Below are 19290 nucleotides of genomic sequence, written 5' to 3'. Positions count from 1 at the left end.
CTCCTGGAACCTCCCACCTCTCCTCTTACCTCTTCCCACTCAGACGGTGAACTTCTCTCTTCAGAGAGAAAATAGAAGCCATCGGATGGAGGTGTTCTCAGCTTTCTGCCAACAGACCTACAAACTGGCTACTTTTGCCTCCCTGCTTCCCCCTCTCCCATCCTCTGATTCTATCCAAGACTGACTGCTCCTCCACATCCGCCCTGAAGCCTGTTCTCTGTCACAGGGCCGCACGTATGCACACCCTCACTGCAGTCCAGGCCTTTGCTCCCACTGTCCCTTCTGCCTAGAAGATTCTTCTACAGTCTTCCCAACCCCTCATCCCCTTCCTTTACCTAATGCTCACTTACCCTGTAGAGCTCAACTTAATGGCTGAAGTCTTTCTTCCATGATGGAGTTAAGACAGCTTCAGAAGGAGTCCTAACTGCACTATCGTCTTCCAGGCACTGTTCTACCTCTTGGAATATGCAGGTCAATAATTTAGCGACAATAATATTAGAAGATAATGTTAGCAGACATTTAAGAACCCTATTAACAGAGGAAAGAATTAGGATTTGTTACTTAGCATTATGGCAAAATATTTGCTATCTTGTCTGTCCCAGACCCAAGGAACAGGATTACAATATGAGCATGCGCCAGCCCTCCTCAGGATGTTCCCATTTGGTTGAGAAGTTACATCTCATGGCCACAGAGTTACAGATCAGATTATTTTCAATACAGTTGGAGCCAAGTATGGAAGAGCAGGCACAGGCTGGGCATGGCTCGGCCTCTGAGGTCTGAAGGAGGCGATCATTTCGGCAGCGTTGTTTCTGCTCACTGCATAAAGGAAGTGCCTCCTCAGTGGGAGATACTGGTGAGGGCCTGGCTGGGAAGACCTCCGGCTCAGGTCACTCCCTCACCCACCTTGGACACCCAGGGAGGCATGTGAGGCCCCAAGAAGGTGCAGGGGGTGGCGGTCTGGGGAGCTGATGGGTTTGCAACTCTGTGCTGGTGGCTTATCTCCTGTAAACGACTGTCAGAAATATCTAAGCAATGCTCTTCAGCCCTTGAACGCCCACCCAAAAAAGATTAAAGTGGATTCTTCATCAGCTATTTTAATATCACCTAAGAGTTATGCAATCTTTTGGAAAATCAACTTGGCTTTTCACGCCCTTTGTTTCTGTGTGTGCATGTGTGTGTGTGTCTGCACGTGGGCAGGTAGTGGAATGGAGCTTGTGCCTAGGGTCTGTTTAATATTTAGCAGTGTGTGCCTTTTGCTCCCCAGTGTCATGTAATGCATAGCATGAAGTGAGAGGGAGGATGGAGGGAAGGGAAGACAGCTGGCCAGTCAATTGCTGTACCCACCTGCTCTTTAAAGAGAGAGCTGACTCTGCTGCCTTTGTCTCCCATCTTTCTTTAAAGAAGGTGTTGGTAGCCCTGGCCAGTGTGGCTCAGTTGGTTGGAGCTTCGTCCCATAACCAAGAGGTTGTGGGTTCAATCCCCGGTCAGGGCACATGCCTGGGTTGCAAGTTTGATCCCCAATCCCCAGTCCGGGTACATGTGGGAAGCAACCAATCGATGCTTCTCTCTTACATTGATGCTTCTTTCTCTCCCTTCCTCTTTCTCTAAAAGCCATAAAAAAGTGTCCTCGGGTAAGGATAAAAAAATTTATTTTAAAATAAAGAATGTGTCTGCAAAGGCTGAACCCTATAATGTACACGTGCAAAGTAGGTTCTTGGTACCATGGCCAGAGGTCACTGACGTGCCAGCTCGCATGTAGTAGACTTACTCTCCTTCCTAGCCACTGTCCCCTCTACTCCCCAGCCCTCTCCCTGAGCTCCAGCCAACTTGCTTCCCAAATGGTCCCTCAGATTTCTCATTTCCAGGGTCTTTGCTCATGCCTGCCCTACCCTGCTCCCTTTATTGAAGTTAATCCAATTTCGCTGACCCTTCAAGACCCATCTTCAAAGTCACCTCTTTCATGAAGGTTTTTCCAAAACGCATTCTCTCTCCCCAAACCTCATGTGCTTTTTCTGGTCCCTTTTGGCCCAGCAGAACATGTCCAGCCAAGAAGGCACCACACACCCTTGCTAGGTCAGCTCCTGTAATCTTCATGACTCTACTCTGTGGAAACAGCTTTAGAAAACGACCGAGCCCCAGGACCCCGAGCTACTGATGGCAGAGCAGTTTTAAAACCCCAGTCCAGCTGGCTTCAAAGCCCGCCTTGGACCCCAGAGCCCCACCCCTCACCCAGCATTCCCGCGTGGTGCTTTATCTGTATCCGCCTATCCCGCGTGGTGCTTTATCTGTATCCGCCTATCGCACGTTCATGGGCGTTGCAGGCATCGCCTCTGGGGTCAAGTTCAGATCTTGGCTGCACCACTTGCTAGCTGAGAACCTTGGGTAACTGATTTAACTTCTCTGGACCTCCGATTCCACTTCTGTGAAATGCAGATGATAAGAATAGGATTGTGGTGAGGGTGAAATGAGAGAATGCACATAAGGGTCTTGGCACAGTGAAGCCTTTGCTAAGTGCTTGGTCTGAATTAATGCTCATTATCATTTGTTTTTCATCTTACAGTGGACATCTCCTTCAGTAGGCCATGAGTCTGTGTCTGAGTCCCCTACTTTGCCCGCACAGTGCCTGCTTCGTGGTAGGTGCTCAGCAAATGTGAATGAAATTAACAATGATCATGGTGTTGACCCCACAGCTGGCTTTCCTACTGAGAGATCCAGCAAGCTGCTAATTGGTCTCCCCTATACCCACCCACCCAAGGATATCTGGCTTGAAGTTTAAATGACCTCCCCCAGAGCTGGGCTGAAGGGAGGAGCTTATTTGATTCTTACCTTTGCAGTCTCCGGCAAAATGAAACCTTTTCTTGGTGACACAAAGTCCATGATTGTGCTTCAGGAACAGTGCTGTTGATGTGGCTAGAGCCATCTGCCCCTGCACTCAGCGGCCCCAGGTTCACAGGCTTGATCAGTTATTGCTTAATCATTTCTCCCTCTCCTTTGCCTTCCTACTAAGCAGCCACTCGAGCTTTATTCTTGTTCAACTTCTGGGTCTGAGAAAAAGAGGCTGATGCATTGCTAGAACTGTGTCTAACATCAGAGCATTGCGGCATCTGCTTAGATACTCTGGTCATTGGGCTTTGTTTTGGGTAGGGACAGCCCTTTGCTCGGTGGCCCACAGGTCAGCAGGAGAACTGCTAAGGGGCTAAGGGTGCCATCTTTGGAGTCAGACACATTTGGGGTAAGTCTTGGCTCTGTCAACTTGCAGGGCAAAGTATCTAACCTCTGCCCATCTCGATTCCCTCATCAATAAACTGGGGTTGATTGTCTGTTGCCTCCTTGGGAGTATTCCAAGAGGACTCAAGGAAATAATCCATGGATTGCGCTTAGCCCCGTTCTGGTCCTCAGTAGGTTGTAGTTTTGTTTTTATTTCTATAACTTGAAGTGTGATTGTACTCTGACTATCCATTCATTCATTCCCCAAATACTTATTTACTGCCCTGTCTCCATGCCTAGTTTCCTTATCTGCAGAAGGAGGATAATGATAGTACTTATTTAGCTGGGGGATGCGAGCACTTGATGAGTAAATATATGTGAAGTGCTCAGAAACTGTGCGCAAGTCTAAAATAAGCATGATGCAAATGTTACCCACCCTTACCTTTATTACTAGTTTGTCCTAGACACCGTGCTACTTAGACTCTAGGAATAAAGAGATGAACAGGCTGGAATGAGCCTTGACTTATAGATCTTTCAGGCTCTTTCCTCCTTATCTTCTCCAGGGGGGAAAAGCCAACCGATGAGTCATCACTGTGTGTAAGATGGTTTGATGGGTCTGAGAGGGCAGCTTTTAGAGAACTGCCAGCTCGCTGGCTGCTGCCCTGGAGGCTGACATAGGAGGCCATGCCACGCTTCCTGCTATGCTCTTGTCCTTTGTCAAGTCTCTGGACCTCAGTTTCTCCAGCTCTAAAATAATGAGAAACACTCTCACGTTTTTCTGAGGATTAAGTAATGTTATACCCATGAAGACTTTAAAGAAGACAGTACCTGGCACTTTGTAACTTCTTAAGAAACATTGGAAATGATCGATAGGCATTTTTAGTCTCATTTAAGGAGAGGAAGCCAAAGGGGTGAGTTTATGAATAAGATACCCAGGCATTGGACTTCCAGCCAAGATGGAGGCCTAGACAAACACGCTGCATCTTCCTCTACAACTAAGAAGGAATACAATTACCTCAAAATAGAGACCAGAAGTTCCAGAAAATCAAGCTGCATGAAAATCTAACACACAAAGACATAAAGAAGAACTACTTATCCAGACAGGTAGGAGGGGCAGAGCCGGGGCAGAAAGGATGTACTGTGGTGGCAGCGGCAGCAGCGGTGGCAGCAGGCTGGTGGAAAGTGCAGTAAGACGTTTTAAAAAGCCAGGAGGGACACCTGGGAAGTGTTACCAGCACCAGACCAGACTGTGCAGCTCATGGTCCTAACGCCAGGGAAAATCAAGCCTCATTGCTTTTGACTGTGCAAAGCAGTCGAGTTTGGGGCGGAGGCAGAAACTGCTGGTTTCTCAGCAGAATCTGCTTGTTTAAAGGGCCCCCACGGTCCTAGAACATCCGCAGACCCACCCTCTCTGGGAACGACGGCCAGGGCAATAGCTAGAGAGGCGCAAGATGAAAGTGGGAGAAGTGCCTGGAGAAGGGGCAAGTACTGAGCAAGCAGCATTGTTCCTTCTCTGATCCCTCCCCCACACATGTGCCACGTGGTGAAACCGGTCACCCTGTACTGATGAATACCTAAGGCTTCATCCCTTACAATGTAACAGGAGTGACAGCTCTACCTAAGACACAGAGGCAAGCAAACACAGGAGCCTATCAAGATGAGGAGACAGAGAAGTATGGCCCAAAAGGGGGAACGGATCAAGGTTCCAGTGGGAGAACTAAGTAATGAGAAGATAGCCAACCTAACAGATGCAGAATTCAAAACACTGGTGATAAAGATGCTCACAGGCTTGACAGATATGCTTGAGTATGGCAAACACATAAGGGAAGAACTGAAGGCTGTGCTAAGTGAAACGAAGGAAAATCCCCATAAAACCAATGGTGAAGGGAAGGAAACCGGGGTTCAGGTCAATGATTTGGAACATAAGGAAGAAAAAAACAGTCAACTGGTGCAGAATGAGGAAACAAGAACTGAAAAAAAAAAATGAGAGGCTTAGGAACCTCTGGGACAACTTTAACATGCCAACATCCAAATCATAGGGGTGCCAGAAGGAGAAGAGGAAGAGCAAGAAATTGAAAAATTATGTGAAAAAATAATGAAGGAAAAGTCCCCAAATGTGGTGAAGGAAATAGACATACAAGTCCAGGAAGCACAGAGAGTCACAAACAAGCTAGACCCAAAGAGGACCACACCAAGACACATCATAATTAAAATGGCAAAGTTTCAAGATAAAAAGAGAATCTTAAAAGCAGCAAGAGAAAAGCAGAGAGTTACCTATAAAGGGGTACCTATAAGACTATCAGCTGATTTCTCAAAAGAAACTTTGCAGGCAGGAAGGGACTGGCAAGAAGTATTCAATGTGATGAAAAGCAAGGACCTGCAACCAAGATTACTCTATTCAGCAAAGCTATCATTTAGAATGGAAGAGCAGATGAAGTGTTTCCCAAACAAGGTAGAGCTAAGAGTTCATTATCACCAAGCCCTTATTATATGAAATGTTAAAGAGACTTATTTAAGAAAAAGAAGATCAAAACTATGAACACTAAAATGACAAAAAAGTCACAGCTATCAACAACTGAACCTAAAAAATAAAAACAAAATCCAACTAAACAAACCAGAATAGAAACAGAATCATAGGTATGGGGATCATTAGGAGGGTTATAAGCTGGGAGGGGGAAGGGGGAGGAATGGGGAAATGGTGCAGGGATTAAGAAGCATAATTGGTTGGTACAAAATAGACAGGGGGAAGTTGAGAATAATATAGGGAAGGGTGAAGCCAAAGAACTTATATGCATGACCCATGGACATGAACTAAGGGGGGTGGGATTGCTGGAGGAAGGGGTGTACTGGGCAGAGGAGAGCAAAGGGGGAAAAAATTGGGACTACTGTAACAACATAATCAATAAAATATACTTTAAAAAAAAAAGGTACCTACCCCAGCATTAAGGAGGGAAAACACAGGGTGGGGCGGAGGGTAGCTACCAGGCAAATGGGGCTCAACTTTCCAGCACTGGATTTCCACTGTGGCTCCTACTTATGCCTTTAAACTTGGGAACAGAAGGAATACTGACTCCTCAGAAGAAAAAGATAAACGAGATGAAGGGATAGTGTTGCCAAACAAAGAAATAAAAAACAAAAAAACAAACAACACTTGCACTTTTCAAACAACTGAAGCCGCCTTATCTTTATATTTAGGTCTAAATACCAGAAAGAGTATCATATTTAGAGATAATTAGGTTTGAAAAAGATCTCTTTGCTCTGAGCTCTCCACTGAGGCCCTTCCAAGGTCTGCACTGCTGCTGGGGCCTCATTTGGGTCATTTCCTCCCGAACAGGAGTTCAACTGACTGACCCCTGGTGACCAGAGGAAGCTGTGATCGTGGCACCTTGGATCCCCTAGTCTCCTCGGGAATGAGGGTCCTTGGTGTTCTCGTGGTCTTCACCTCCTGCTGTAAGTTGTGAGAAACTGGGAGAGTTCTGGGGGGTTGTCTTCCTGACTGTGTGTCTGTGTCTTTGGGGTGGTCCCTCCTGAGGTGACTTTGGGTGAAGGGAAATCAGGTGTCGCTCAAAAGAGAATCAAGAGTAGAACCGGCTCCCACCAAAGTCCTCCTGCTTCTGTCTCTTCTGCAAAATGGGTTGATCCCAGTGTTGGGGTCTTCCCAAACTTCTGGGAAATCAAAGATTACAACTATGTGCTAAGAAAGAGGGCATCTGACTCTGTTTTACCTCATGCACCCCCCTTCAGGAGTTTTTCCTCTTGGTGCTAGTTGTCTTTACGTGAAGTCATGTGAGCTTCAGAACAAAACTGTAGACATATATCTAGCTAGTTTAGGAACGGTTGTTTTCCATCAGAAAGGCATTCTTATGGTGGCTTATGGGATAATCTGTATTTATAAGTCATCGCTGCCAGGAGACCAGGTTGCATACTTCTGCAAAGTGGTAAGAACATACTAGGAAACGGTGTTCGTTCTGTTGGAAAACTCCTCGACTCTTTGATTAGTGGAGTCGAGATTTGTCTAAATGCATTCGTCTACCTGTTTCAGCTGTGGAGCAGTAACTTTCCGGTCCCTGAGTCAAAATGTCAAAAGGGAGGTTCTCATTTTCTCCTAGTGGTGGAATTTACAGTTTTCAAGATCATGGTGTGGTGGACCATAGGCAGGAAGTGCCACTTCTGCCACCCCCGTGCTGCACCCAGAAGATCCCCCCCTCTGTCTAGGGCCACCTGGGCAACAGGGACCACCCCCAGGCTTTGGCCCCCTCTTTGGAGCTTTGGACAAGACATCAAAACTACCTTATGTGATGGGGAGGCTCCTGGGAAAATTTCCCCAAACCCTCTGTCTCTGTTTCCCTGCCTCAAGTTCATGTTTTATATTTTATTTTTATGGCAAAATTAACACATGCTTGTGATTAAACAGTAAAATAAGTGAGTATAGAGTGGCAAAATAAAGCCCCTTGCCATCCTTCCCAGACTCCAAGCCTTCTCCTACACCCAGGCATAACCATTTATAAGGGTTAGGTATACATCCTGCAAGACTTCACACACACACATGTTTAAAACATTTGAATGGAAAGTAATACATGCTCATTGTAAAAAAAAAAAATCAAACAGCACAAAATGTACACAAAATAAATATTGCCTGTTTTTCTTTCCACCTACCTCCTCCATCCCATTGCTATTAAAAGGTATTGCTACTAAAAGTAGTATGTTTTCAAGACATCATTTAATTATAATCCCCCATGAGTGGATATGTGGGTAGTTTCCAATTTTTTGATGTCACAGTGCTGCAGCAAGCAAACACACACACACACATCCACACGCACATGCACACACATTTCCCCCCACTCTTGTAGGCATTTCTAGAAGTAAAAATTGCTGGATCCATGTGTATTTGCCATTAAAAATGGACCGAGGTTATCTTCTCTGCCTCTGAAGTATTTTGTTTCTTCTGTGCAATCGTAAATGCCCTGTGATATTTGCAGGGCCTGGCATTTCTGGCTTTGAACTTTCCCCGTTAATGTTGAGCATCAGACCTGAGGGAGTTCCTGCCTAGGGTGGTTGTTTTTCTCTGTAGGGGAAAACTGTAGCTGAGCGTATGGTTCTGAACATCATGGAAATTGGGTTCTCATCCCAGACTGGCAAGAAACTAGCTGTGCAGTGTGGTAGGTCTGTTCCTACCTCCTTCCCCCGTAAAGGAGCCGATGATCCCAGCATGCACCATGCTTAGGGGTCTCCTGATACCCTGAATGCAAGGCACCCCGGAGAGGGAACGCCAAAGCAGCCTGACTCTCACCCCATTTTTTCTTCTCCCTGATTTCTTCGTTGGCAGTGATAGTCCTCACTCACAGCAGCTTCTGGCAGTTTCAAAAGATGGTCAAACACGTCACAGGGCGGAGCGCCTTCTTCTCATATTATGGATACGGCTGCTACTGCGGGCTTGGGGGCAAAGGGACCCCCGTGGATGACACCGACAGGTGAGTGCAGAGGCTCCCAGGCCTCCTGTCATTTACTTGGCATTGAAATCCGTGCTTGGAGAGAGGGAGTGTATCAGGACTCTTACGTGGCACATAACAGAAACCAATTCAGGTGAACATGAGCTAAAAATGGAAGGGGGATTGGAGGGAGGTCTTGAGCAACCCAAGACCAGGGCTGTCTCTGAACACGTGGCCTGTGCAGCTGCGTGGGACCAGCATTCCTGAGGCCCTGCACTTTCTTATGTTTTTATTTTGCACCAGGCCTTGCAAATGATGTAGTCAGTCCTGTTCAGAGCTCTCGAAACCTTTTCAGTTCTCATGGCAAACGTGGTCTTCTCTCAGCTCCCCAGTTGTTAGGATTAGAGGTGCAGCAAGACTTCTCCCAGCCTCAATTCCATATTCCAGGAGAGAGAAGCCGGGTGGCCCACTTTGGGAAAGTCATCCATCTGGGCGAGGCCACATGGCAAGGCACAAGTCTGCCTGCCACGCCTACTCCAAGGATGAGGGTCAGGGAGTGTGAGTTCCTAGAAAAAGTGGAGTTTGGTGCAATCCGGCGAGGGCCTGGGAGGGAGGAAACAGGAGGGCATGTGAGCCATTTCATCAGAAGAAATAAGAAACAGAATGTTCCTTGCCATTTAAACCTAGCCAGGATAAATATGTCCTCATAGCGGGGCCTGAGTTGTCACTCCTAGAGCTTGATTTCTCTGGGTCGGGCTCCTGAGATGTGGAATGTTCCAGCTGGAAGGACCCAGAGTCCTGGAGGGGACCCAACACTGATGAAATGCCCCTTGTGCGACTAGTACTGGGATTGGTGATTTGCACGTGGGACATAATTCAATCCTGGCAACAAGTGGCTGGGGCAGAGTTTCCATCCCCATTCTATAGGCAACAACAGTGAGGACCCATGAAATCCAAGCGGCGAAGCTCAGAGACATGCAGCAACCAGGTGGCAGAGTCGGGATTTGAGCAAGAATTTGCCTGTTTAAAAGTCAAGGCCCTTTGATGCTCTGTGCCACCCTTGTCCAAGTTCAAAGGTGGATGAGAAATTTAACACTATGAGGCCAAGATGACAGATGGTGAAGAGCCTGCTTGCAGACGGGGATGGGGAGGGGGAGGATGGAAGCGTCTGGCCCAGGGCATCAGCCGGAAGCATTTTCTTTCCCATGTCTTAGAGTCCGATGCCAGGTTTCTGTACTCCTGCCTCCTATGCACTGGGTGGAGAAACGAGCCGAGGCCATTTCCCAGCTGTTCCCCTCCCTCGAATGTTCTCCCTTCCTGCCCCCACCCCCACCCCATCACTCTGAGCACCACGAGAGCAAGAACTGAAGCATTATGTGTTGCTGCTGACAACTGTCTCCTCAGAGACTGTCACAGTGCTTGGTGTATAGTAGGTGCTCAGTAAAAAGTCGTTAGGTGAATGAATGAGTACACAGACCTAAAGTGGGGTCCCGAGTCTGTCCTTTTCCAGCTGTGTGTTTTTGGGAAATTCACATCCCAGTCTCATTTCCTCCCCTATGAAAGGGGGACAATGGGCGCACTTCATAGGGTTCCTGTGAGGAGCTAATGAGTTAGGTACTGAACAGGGCCCACTAAATGTGAGTGGTTATTAATATTACTTTTAGTATTGTCATTAGTTTACCTCCCTACTTCCCACACCTTCTCGTCCAGGGGAGGAGGCCAGTAAGTCCTTTCATCTGACTCCCAGGCCCACCCACGGAGAAGGCCCTCTCCCCCTCTGGTCTGGCCCCCAGGTGCTGCCTGGCCCATGACTGCTGCTACGAGAAGCTGAAGCAGCGTGGCTGCCAGCCCCTGCTGAACAGCTACCAGTTCCACATCGTCAACAGCACCGTGGTCTGTGAGTAGCCTCTTTGCGGGAAAACGTCTTTGAACCTGAGCCTTCCCTTAATATCCGCCTCCTCATGGACCCAGAGTACATTTGGGGAATGAAATTTTTCCAAGTGCTTTGAGACGATAAGCGGTAACTCTGAGAACTGGAGCTTCCTGGGAGTCCTTGCTGTGCCTCTCCCTGGTGGCTCCTGCCCGCAGCTGCACCCAGCACCCTCTGGGAGCATGGAGCTGGTGCATGTAGTACGTGCTCAATAAATAGTTGTTGACTTGAGATGACGCCGGATTTTGCAGCTTAGCTTGGCAACTGTTGCTGCTGAGAACTTTCTTCCTTATGTCTGTCATGCGTTAACGAAGGAGCTCAGCTGTCTTTCAGTTGAACAAATATTTGTTAAGGGTGATTGCATGCACTGTGACAGGGGCCGTGGGGGACACAAAAGTAAATAGGAGGGGATGGGGAAGGGAAGTCACATGTCATCACATGAATGCAGGGAGGAGGACAAAGAACAAGGGCAGGCAAGTACTGAGTGTCCGGCACGTGGAGGATGGCGCTGATGTTCCGGGAGATGTTCTGGGGCTGCTGGGGTGTGGTTGTGGGCAGGACAAGTTCAGTCTAGAAAGCAGCACACTTGAGAGCCCTGGGCCAGAGGCCTTGTGAATGCCACTCATTCCAGTGGAGTCGGTGGGAGGGGTTGACCTCCCCTAAGAGTGTGCCACTCTCCTCCTCCTTGGCCTGCAGAGTAGCAGGAACCCCCTTCGTCCCCATGGGTGTTTATTCACAGCTGTGAGTGTGTCTTGAAGTCCATGTCTCCTCCCAAGGTCAGGAAACCACTGCCTCCCTTGCCCTCATCTCCCCCACTATAGGGGGTGCTCAGCGCTTAAACCCCAGGTCTCCGCAGTGTCCCCACCCTGAGTTCTGGCTCAGGACACACCAAGATGGGCCAAGAAAGCTGTACAGTCTTCCCAGTCACGGTGGCAAGACCTAAAAGCAGTGGGGTGGGCTCTGTCCCCTGCCTTAGGAGGGCCAGCTTCAGCTCAGTCTGCTTCTCAGCCTCCATAGCCCCTAGGCACACTGTCAATGGGGAGACAACCCCCTTTTTTCTATGTGAGTTCAAGGAGACGTCCTGTGTTGGAGCTGTCTGGCCATGACCACCCTCAGGCCTAAAGAAAAGTGTCTCTTTTTTGAGGCCCCGGGGTCATGTCCAGGAGATAAAAAGGGATCAGGGCCTAGTGCAAGGGCAGGGGAGGGGGGGTTCCGGAGGAGGTGCCCCAAAGTATTGTTTGCTTGGCATCTGATGCCCTCTGGAGGCCAGACCAAGTGTCTGCCCACCTCCTCCCCCACAGGCCCCACCTCTGAGGTGTGGGGGCAGGGGTGGGGGCTCGCCAGGCTGCTGGTTGGTAAGGGAGGGCCACACCACAAAGCTGCCTCCTGACTCTTTTCAGCCTGGCTCATGGTCTTGCTTTCTTCTCACTGGCTGTTGGGGGGGGGGGGGTGACAGGGTGCACTTGGTTGGAGGACCCACACAAATGCAAATCTTTAATGTCTGTAACACAGTCACTAGGATGCTCAGCCCTGGCCCAGGGGGGCAAAGAAAGGCAGATGGAGTTTCCTCCTCTGCAGCGCCCCAGGTCCTTCTGTTCTAGCTCTGGCTACCCTGCTAAGAGGCCCAGAGAGGGCAATGCTTTGGAGCTGGCAGAGCTGGGTTCAAATCCCAGCTTCACCCCTTCTAGCAGGATAATTGCAAAATCCCCTGGGCCGTAGGCTCCTGATCTGTGAAATGGAGGGTACTAGTACTCGCTTCATGAGGTAGCTGTAAGGGCGGACTGACCCAACTAAAGGCATTGGCCCATCGCATGTGCTCAGGGAATGCCTTTCCTTTTAGGAGTTGAGCTTGCTTTGCTCATCCAAGTTTCCTCGTCACCTTTACTTTGTGCAAAAGCACTGGGATTTTCTTTATTGAGACATTTCTTTGAAGCATCTCCTCTACACTTGCCTCTCTCTCCTTGAGCTCAGGTGGTGAACCCCTTATAGAATAAAAGCTCCCGCCTTCATCCCCACTTATACTGCAGTTCAAAGAGCTGCCCTTCAAGGGTTAATCACCTCCCCAGCCTCCAGTTCTGAAATCTTGCACCCAAGCCCAGTCACAGGTTGCCTAGCAACCAGTGGCTGCTCCGGGATGCACTTGGTGAGCAGGGGAGGGAAAGGAGAAAAACAACTTGGTGTGTCCAGGTCTCTAAATGTCACTAGATCAGTGCAGAGATAGGCCTGTAACCGGAGCGCTGCCGGCAATTTGCCCAGTGAGGAAGGCTGCCCGGGGGCAAACAGGGAGGTTGTTATCTCTCCTGTGAGTGGGCTTACGTAAGTCCTTGGCATTTGCAAGGGACTTTAAGATCAGCCAGTGGTGACAGCCCCCTCCACCCACACAGGCATGCATATGTCGTGTGGGGAGGAACCTGGCCGTGGGAGGCAGGGATGGGGTTGCAGCCAACAGTGACTTCTCCCTCCGCCGAAGGGGGAAAGGCGAGCAGGGTACCCCTTGGAATTTGTCGTTTGCGAAGATCTTCCTCCTTTACTCCTGAATTTATTCCTCACAACACTTACCTCGCTGACACACCCCCGGCTTTCTCTCCAGACATTTGTCTCCACCTGAAATTATCTTGTTTACTTTTGCATCAACCCTCCCCTCCCCCCATAGAATGTGGGTTCTGGGAGAGCAGGGAACAAGCCTGTCCTGTTGGAAAGCACTAGTTCTCAGAGCCCACAGAGAAGGACGCCCCTGGAGCTATGCAGTGTGGGGTCTGCTCACTTAGACCTAGACCCCCAGATTCTAGCCCAAGGCCAGGCCCATGATAGGAACTCAATACCTGTCTGTTTGATGAGTGAATAAATGACGAACCATTAAATAGTCTATGCAGGTATCCTTGCCCCCATTTGAAAGCTGAGGAGCAGGCTTGGAGAGAAGCACCTGAGATCCTAGAGCGTGCAGGCAGCTGGTCTGGACCGAGAGCCCGGGTTCCTGATTCCCAGGACGGGGCTCCGTTCGCTGCCACAGGTGGCGTAAGTCCAGCCAGCGAGGCAGCAGCAGGCGGTAGTGGCGCGTCTGCGCCGCGCGCTCAGGTCTGCGACGACAGGACAGACTCCCTGCCCGGAAGGAGCTTGCGTTGCAGGAGAGAGACAGGTCATAAAATATTCAGAAGTAAAGTTACATTCAGGCAGTGACAAGTGCTATGAAGCATTGAAAACAGGGCAGCAAGGTAAGGAACGACGAAGGCAGGGGGAGGGAAGGACGGCCACCTTAGGTGGCCGAGGAAGGCCTCTCTAAGCAGGTGGCATTTGGCCAGTGTGGGGGGGGGGGACGGGGTAAGGAGCTCACTTTCCACTCGAATTGCAGGGGAAGCTGCTGGGTCCTTTGAAGCAGGGCATGAGCTGCACTAATCTTGCTTTAGAAAGATCGCTGTGGCCACTGCAGAGAAGTTGGGGAGCAAGGAAGAAAAAGGGGAGCTGTTAGTGGGGAGAAGTCCCCATAACTTGGACGAGGGTGATGATGTGGAGGTGGGAGCAGTGACAGATGCGGGGTGTGTTTTGGAAGTAAATAGACAGGACCTGCTGAGGAACCAGGCGGGTGGGAAGGAAAGAGAGGCCAAACCCCCCTCCTCCACCTGAGCAGCCGTGGACAGCGGTGTCATCCTCTGGGCTGGGCTGGGGCCGACGGGGGAAGAGCAGACTATGAAGACACAGCAAGAGCTTGTCAGGAGCCATGTGGGCTTTGACATGCATGTCAGATGCCACGAGGGAAGTCAGGGGGACGTGAGGATGTGGGAGTCTAGGGCTCCAGGGGGATGTCTGGGCTGGTGTGAGAACAGGAGTCATCAGCTCTCAGGCACTATTTAAAGCCCTGAGGCTGAAGAGGAGCACCCAAGGAGAGAACTGAGAGACCAGGATGGGGACCCAGGTTGGGGGTGGGGTGCACGCAGTGAGAGGCCTGGCAGGCAGCCCTAGGCAGGGATGCAGACCTTGCTTTGTCTCATGGGTGGAACTGCATTTTCATGGAACAAGAAGGAATATCCTAAAGCTGTCAGCTCCATGTTTCATGCTTCAGTTTCCCCACCTGTAAATCGGAAGATGCAGGATCTGGACTTAGGCCTGTTTTGAAACGATGGCGTCCGAAGACGGCCTTTCTGGGCAGAGGGCTGTCTTTTCTCCCAGGCCATGACAGGCCTGATTCCCCCATGGCTGTGGGATGCCCACAGCAGTGGCAGTCCGATAACAGGTCACTCAGGATCACTTACAGATGGCCTGGGGACCGGGCAAGCCTTTAGAAGCAGAACTGAGTGTCAGGAGAGAATCATACTCCACACGCTGGAAAGGGTTGGAAGACGAAGGGAGAAGGAGGAAGGGGCGTGAGAGAAAGAGCGAGGAGGCTTGCGGAACTGAGAGGGAAGAAAGGAGAGGGGGGAAAGAAGAGGAGAGAAAAGGGGGCGGAGGGGGCCGAGACTGGGAGAGTGTCTCACCTTAGGTTTCCAGAGAGACAGCACCTGGGTGAGTGACAGTGTGTGGTGCCAGGCCCTTCTCGGGGGGTGGGGGAGTGGGGCTGAATGAGGCAGGACCCTGTGCCCAGGTAGCCTTTCTCCCCTGAGAGGACCAGCCATGGACCCAGTGGGCCCCTGCACAATGTGGTGGCTGCCCAGGGATGGAAGCAAGGGGCATGCTGGGTACAGCCGAGGTGGTAGGCCTGGACATGGATATGAACCGGGGCTCCTGAGAGAGTTCCTGGGAGTGCTGGGGCTTGTTGGATTTTGGAGGATTTTCCCCGATGGGGAAGGGGGCGTGTGCAGGCCAAGGTGACCCCATCTGCAGGAGCAGTGGGCACGGCAGGAACTGAGAACCAGAGGTGGGAACATCCCTGGCACGGTACCATGGCCCTGTCACGAGGGTGAATGAAGAGGTGGAGCTGAGGCATAGGGTGGGGTCTGCATCTCTTGAGAACTGTCATCTCTGGGAAGATGGGGGAGGACAGCTCCTGCAGGAATTGTGGGCCTCAGAGAGGGAGCGAGGCAACCGACCAGCCGGCACTTGTTCCCACTTAAGAGGAATCTTCTTTGTCCTGTGTGTGAGGCTAAGGGCACCCCAACATCTGAATAACAGGCATGCGAACAGTGCTCTCTGTGTGCCCGGCGCATGCAACCCCTCCATCTGTCATCAACAAGGAAAATCCTCACAACCCTGTGAAGTAGACACTTACTTATTTTTGACATTATTATTTCGTATCACCATTTTATAAATCAGGACACTGAAGCTCACTTGCCCAAACTCTTTCTCACCCCAACCCTCAAAAGAGAATGGAACTGGGTAGTTATCTAGAAGGAAGAAGCTGTACCTTAGACCTCTTTCTCCCTCTCCTTCTCTCTCTCTCTCTCCTTCTCTCTCTCTCTCTCTCTCTCTCTTTCTCTCTCTGTCTCTCACACACACACACACACAGAGCACTGCAGCTCTGACTACTAAATGAAAGATGCCCATCTAGTGGTGATTTGGCCAAAGGGCAGACACTTCATCCCAAAGGCCCAAGGAGGCTTCCTTCATTTATTTAGTGACTGTTTGTTGACCACCTACTATGTGCTGGCATTTATTCTGCATGCTGGGGATGCTGTGATGGACAGACAGACAAAGCCACAGCCTCAGAGAGCTCACACTCTGCTGAGAAGAGACAGACACAAGCAAGTAAATCCCTGAGAAGTCCCAGTTAGGAAAGTACAGCGAATGAAACAAACAGGGAGGTGAGAGAGTGGCTGGAGAGAGCCTCGGGTCGGGTGGTCAGGGAGAGCCTCTTTGACGCAGGCACATTTGACCAAGACCCAAAAGGTGGGATAGATCCGGACACTTGAACATCCTGGAGAGAACTGTTTTGGACAAAGAGGACCTCAAGGACAAAGACCCTGGGATAAGACAGAGCAAGGCATGTGACCTAAAAAGGCTGGCATGCCTGGACAGGAGTGATGGTGGCAGAGTGAGGGACATTGAGGATGGAGAAGTTGGTGAGGGCCAGATCACGGCAGGCCTGCTTTGGAGTCTGTGGCAAAGATTTGGGACGCCTTCCCAAAGAGTGGAGACCCAGAGCAGGGCTTTAACAGGGGAGTGAACCCAATCCAGGTTACATTGGAAAAAGGCCCCTGCTGAGTTGCTTCCATTGGGGAGGAGGAGCGGGCGAGGGCAGGGATTGGGGTGGTGGCTGAGAAGATGGAGACAAGAGAGCAGAGCGTGAAATATTTTAAGCAGTGAGAAATCGGTGTCACTTGCCGGTGGACTGGGTGTGGGGAGTCACAGCGGGGAGGGATCGAGGCTGGCTGCTAGCTTTCTGGCTCCCGTAGGAGGTGGTGCCGTTCACTGAGCCAGGAGTGTGGACGCGGGGCAGGCTTGGTGGGCGGAGGGAGCACTCGCTCGCATCACGAACTCCCTTTCAGATGTCTTATGTTGTTGACGACTGAGACATCCACGTGAGGTGCCAAGGCAGCGGCCAGAAATACGAGATGAGTTCTGAGGAAATGGCTCCCATTACCTTGGCCCGCACATACCCAGGTGCCCTAACTCAGGGCACCCCCTCCACGCAGCCCACGCTCCCTGACTTCTGTTGTCCTCTAGGTTGCTCCTTATGCCAGTACTTGTGACATGTCCGGGTGTGATCAGGCCTCGGGGACGAAGGAAAAGGACTCCAAGTGACTTTCTTTTTCTGTTTTCAACCCCTGGCCCCTGACAGCGAGCTCTCTGTCCTTCCAAACCTTAGAACCAAACCCTGGGAGGGAGCTGGGAGCTCCCAGTGACCCTCTGTCTCTCTGCAGGTAAATGTTCCCTCAGTCCCAGTGTTGCCTGCCTCTGTGGGCTGGGGGCCTGCGAGTGTGACAAGCGATCTGCATCCTGCTTCAAAGAGAGCCTACCCACCTACGAGAAAAACTTCAAGCAGTTCTTCCTGAGCCGGCCCCGGTGCGGCAGGCGCAAACTCCAGTGCTAGCGGGGCCTCGGGATCCTTTCCTCGGTCAGCATCTGCGGTAGGATCACTTCCAGGAAGCCCTCTCCCATCATCCCCATGAGCTCCAGTTCGCGTAGCTTGCCCTCCAGCACTTGGCTGGGGTTACTCCTTTGTCACTCAACATCAGAGGGCTGGAGATCAAAGACAAAGTCCTGGCATTCTATGGAGGGAGAAAGGCCATGAGTGTATACATGAGTCAGTGATACAGTCAGTCCCATAGCAGTAAGTATTGGGAGGCAATAAAACCTTTCACAGCACAGAGAGATGTCCCCAACCCCCATCCCAGGAAGTTTCCAGGAGGGAAGAGGCCCCCAGATCTTCCCTGGACTCTCCCTCCACCTCAATTCTATTGAGGCTGCAGGCTGGACTTGGGAATGGGCCCACAACCCATATCTAGCTGTGAGCGAGGCAGACATCCTGGAGAACAAACCAGGTCTTGGCACACACGCCACGGACCTGAGGGGCACAGTTGAAGTTTGTTTTTCATTTGCTCGAGTTCTGCCTTCTGAAACCCCTCAGGTGGGAGAAAATCGATGCCATTTTCACCTCTCAAGACAGAGCACGGGAACATCAGCACACACTGCTGCCATGTGGATGCCATAGCCGGGAAGATGTCAGAGGAATGGAGGAAGAGGGCATGGCAGAGGGAATCAGCGGCATCCAAAATCTCCATCCAAACTTGGAATCTTCTGGTTACATCAGATATAAATTCTATTAAATATTAGAGTGATCTAATCTGGGTGGACCCTGGTCTTTATAATGTCCAACTGGTATGGTCGATCGCAAAGGCGGCCACAATTATCCCTACCTCTCTGTATCCTCAGCTCGCATGATGCGACACTCAGCTTTTCCCATCAAGAGGTAGAGTATTTTCCCCACCCTTTGAATCTGAACTCTGAACTGGCCTTGGGACTTGCATTGTTCAATAGGATGTAGTGGAAGTGATGGTCTGTCAGTTCCCCAGTCTAGGCTTTAGGAGGTCTAGTGCATTCGGCTCTCAGGATACCTGCCTCCCCCATGGCAAAAGGCCTGGGCCAGCCTACTGGAGGGTGGGCGCCCACCTGGATCAGCGTCCGTCAGCCCAGCTGTCTCAGCCGACACCTCAGACATGTGAGAATGCTCAGTGAAGATCAGCAAAGCCGAGTGATAGCTGACGACAGCCATAGGACAGAACATAACCAAGACCAAAACCACCAAAACAACTGTCCGGCTGAGCCCAGGCTAAATGGCTGACTCGCAGGGTTGTGAGCTAAATAAAGGCTGGTGTTTTAAGTCCCTCAGGTTGGGTGTGGTTTGTCATGCAGCATAGCTTACTGTGTAACTGGTCTTCGTTCGCTGAGACTCCCGGGTTCCCAGCACTGTGCTGCACTTGGAGGCCACAGACACATTATGGACGTGGCTGCTGCCCCTCTCTGTAGGTCGGGAGGAGAAAGGCCATGCTCATGTAATAATAGAGAACACCCAGGGGGATGTGATCGCTCAGCCACCCAACAGATATTTATTGAGCTCCTCCTCTGCATCACGCATAGTGCTGGGCAACAGGAATTCAGAGACTTAAAGAAAACAAGCGAACAAAATCAGGTGTAAATATCCTGGGGGAGAACATTAGGAGCTATAGCAGCTATTAGGAGTTCAAGTTCAGACACTTCACACCTGTCACTGGTGTGAAGACAGAAAAGGAAGCCAGAAGCAGGCGGTCTGCTGAGGGTCTGGGGACCAGGGCTCCTCTGCTCTGCCTGCTCAGC

The 19290-nt window shown here is 50.6% G+C and overlaps 1 protein-coding gene across 1 annotated transcript; it reads left to right on the top strand.

Moving 5' to 3' along the window:
• The first annotated feature begins 6544 nt into the window (after nucleotides 1–6544).
• Nucleotides 6545–18816, top strand: PLA2G2C (phospholipase A2 group IIC). The gene is made up of 5 exons (XM_090268716.1): nucleotides 6545–6657; nucleotides 8534–8678; nucleotides 10430–10533; nucleotides 17358–17564; nucleotides 18065–18816. The coding sequence occupies exons 1-4, from the start codon at nucleotides 6618–6620 to the stop codon at nucleotides 17525–17527; spliced, it is 459 nt and encodes a 152-aa protein (XP_090124842.1). The 5' UTR covers nucleotides 6545–6617; the 3' UTR covers nucleotides 17528–17564; nucleotides 18065–18816.
• The last annotated feature ends 474 nt before the right edge of the window (nucleotides 18817–19290 follow it).

The sequence above is a fragment of the Furipterus horrens genome, unplaced genomic scaffold (genome assembly GCF_987537825.1).
Source record: "Furipterus horrens unplaced genomic scaffold, mFurHor1.1.pri manual_scaffold_3, whole genome shotgun sequence".
NCBI classification, from domain to species: Eukaryota; Metazoa; Chordata; class Mammalia; order Chiroptera; family Furipteridae; genus Furipterus; species Furipterus horrens.
The sequence above is the reverse complement of the archived record's forward strand: the minus strand, read 5'-3'. Positions and strand labels throughout refer to the sequence as shown.

Bases quoted from the DNA above. Each gene is read 5' to 3' on its own strand.
- PLA2G2C (XM_090268716.1), top strand. From the start codon at position 6,618: ATGAGGGTCCTTGGTGTTCTCGTGGTCTTCACCTCCTGCT. The intron at 6,658-8,533 runs GTAAGTTGTGAG...CTTCGTTGGCAG, and splicing joins CGTGGTCTTCACCTCCTGCT to TGATAGTCCTCACTCACAGC. The intron at 8,679-10,429 runs GTGAGTGCAGAG...TCTGGCCCCCAG, and splicing joins CCCGTGGATGACACCGACAG to GTGCTGCCTGGCCCATGACT.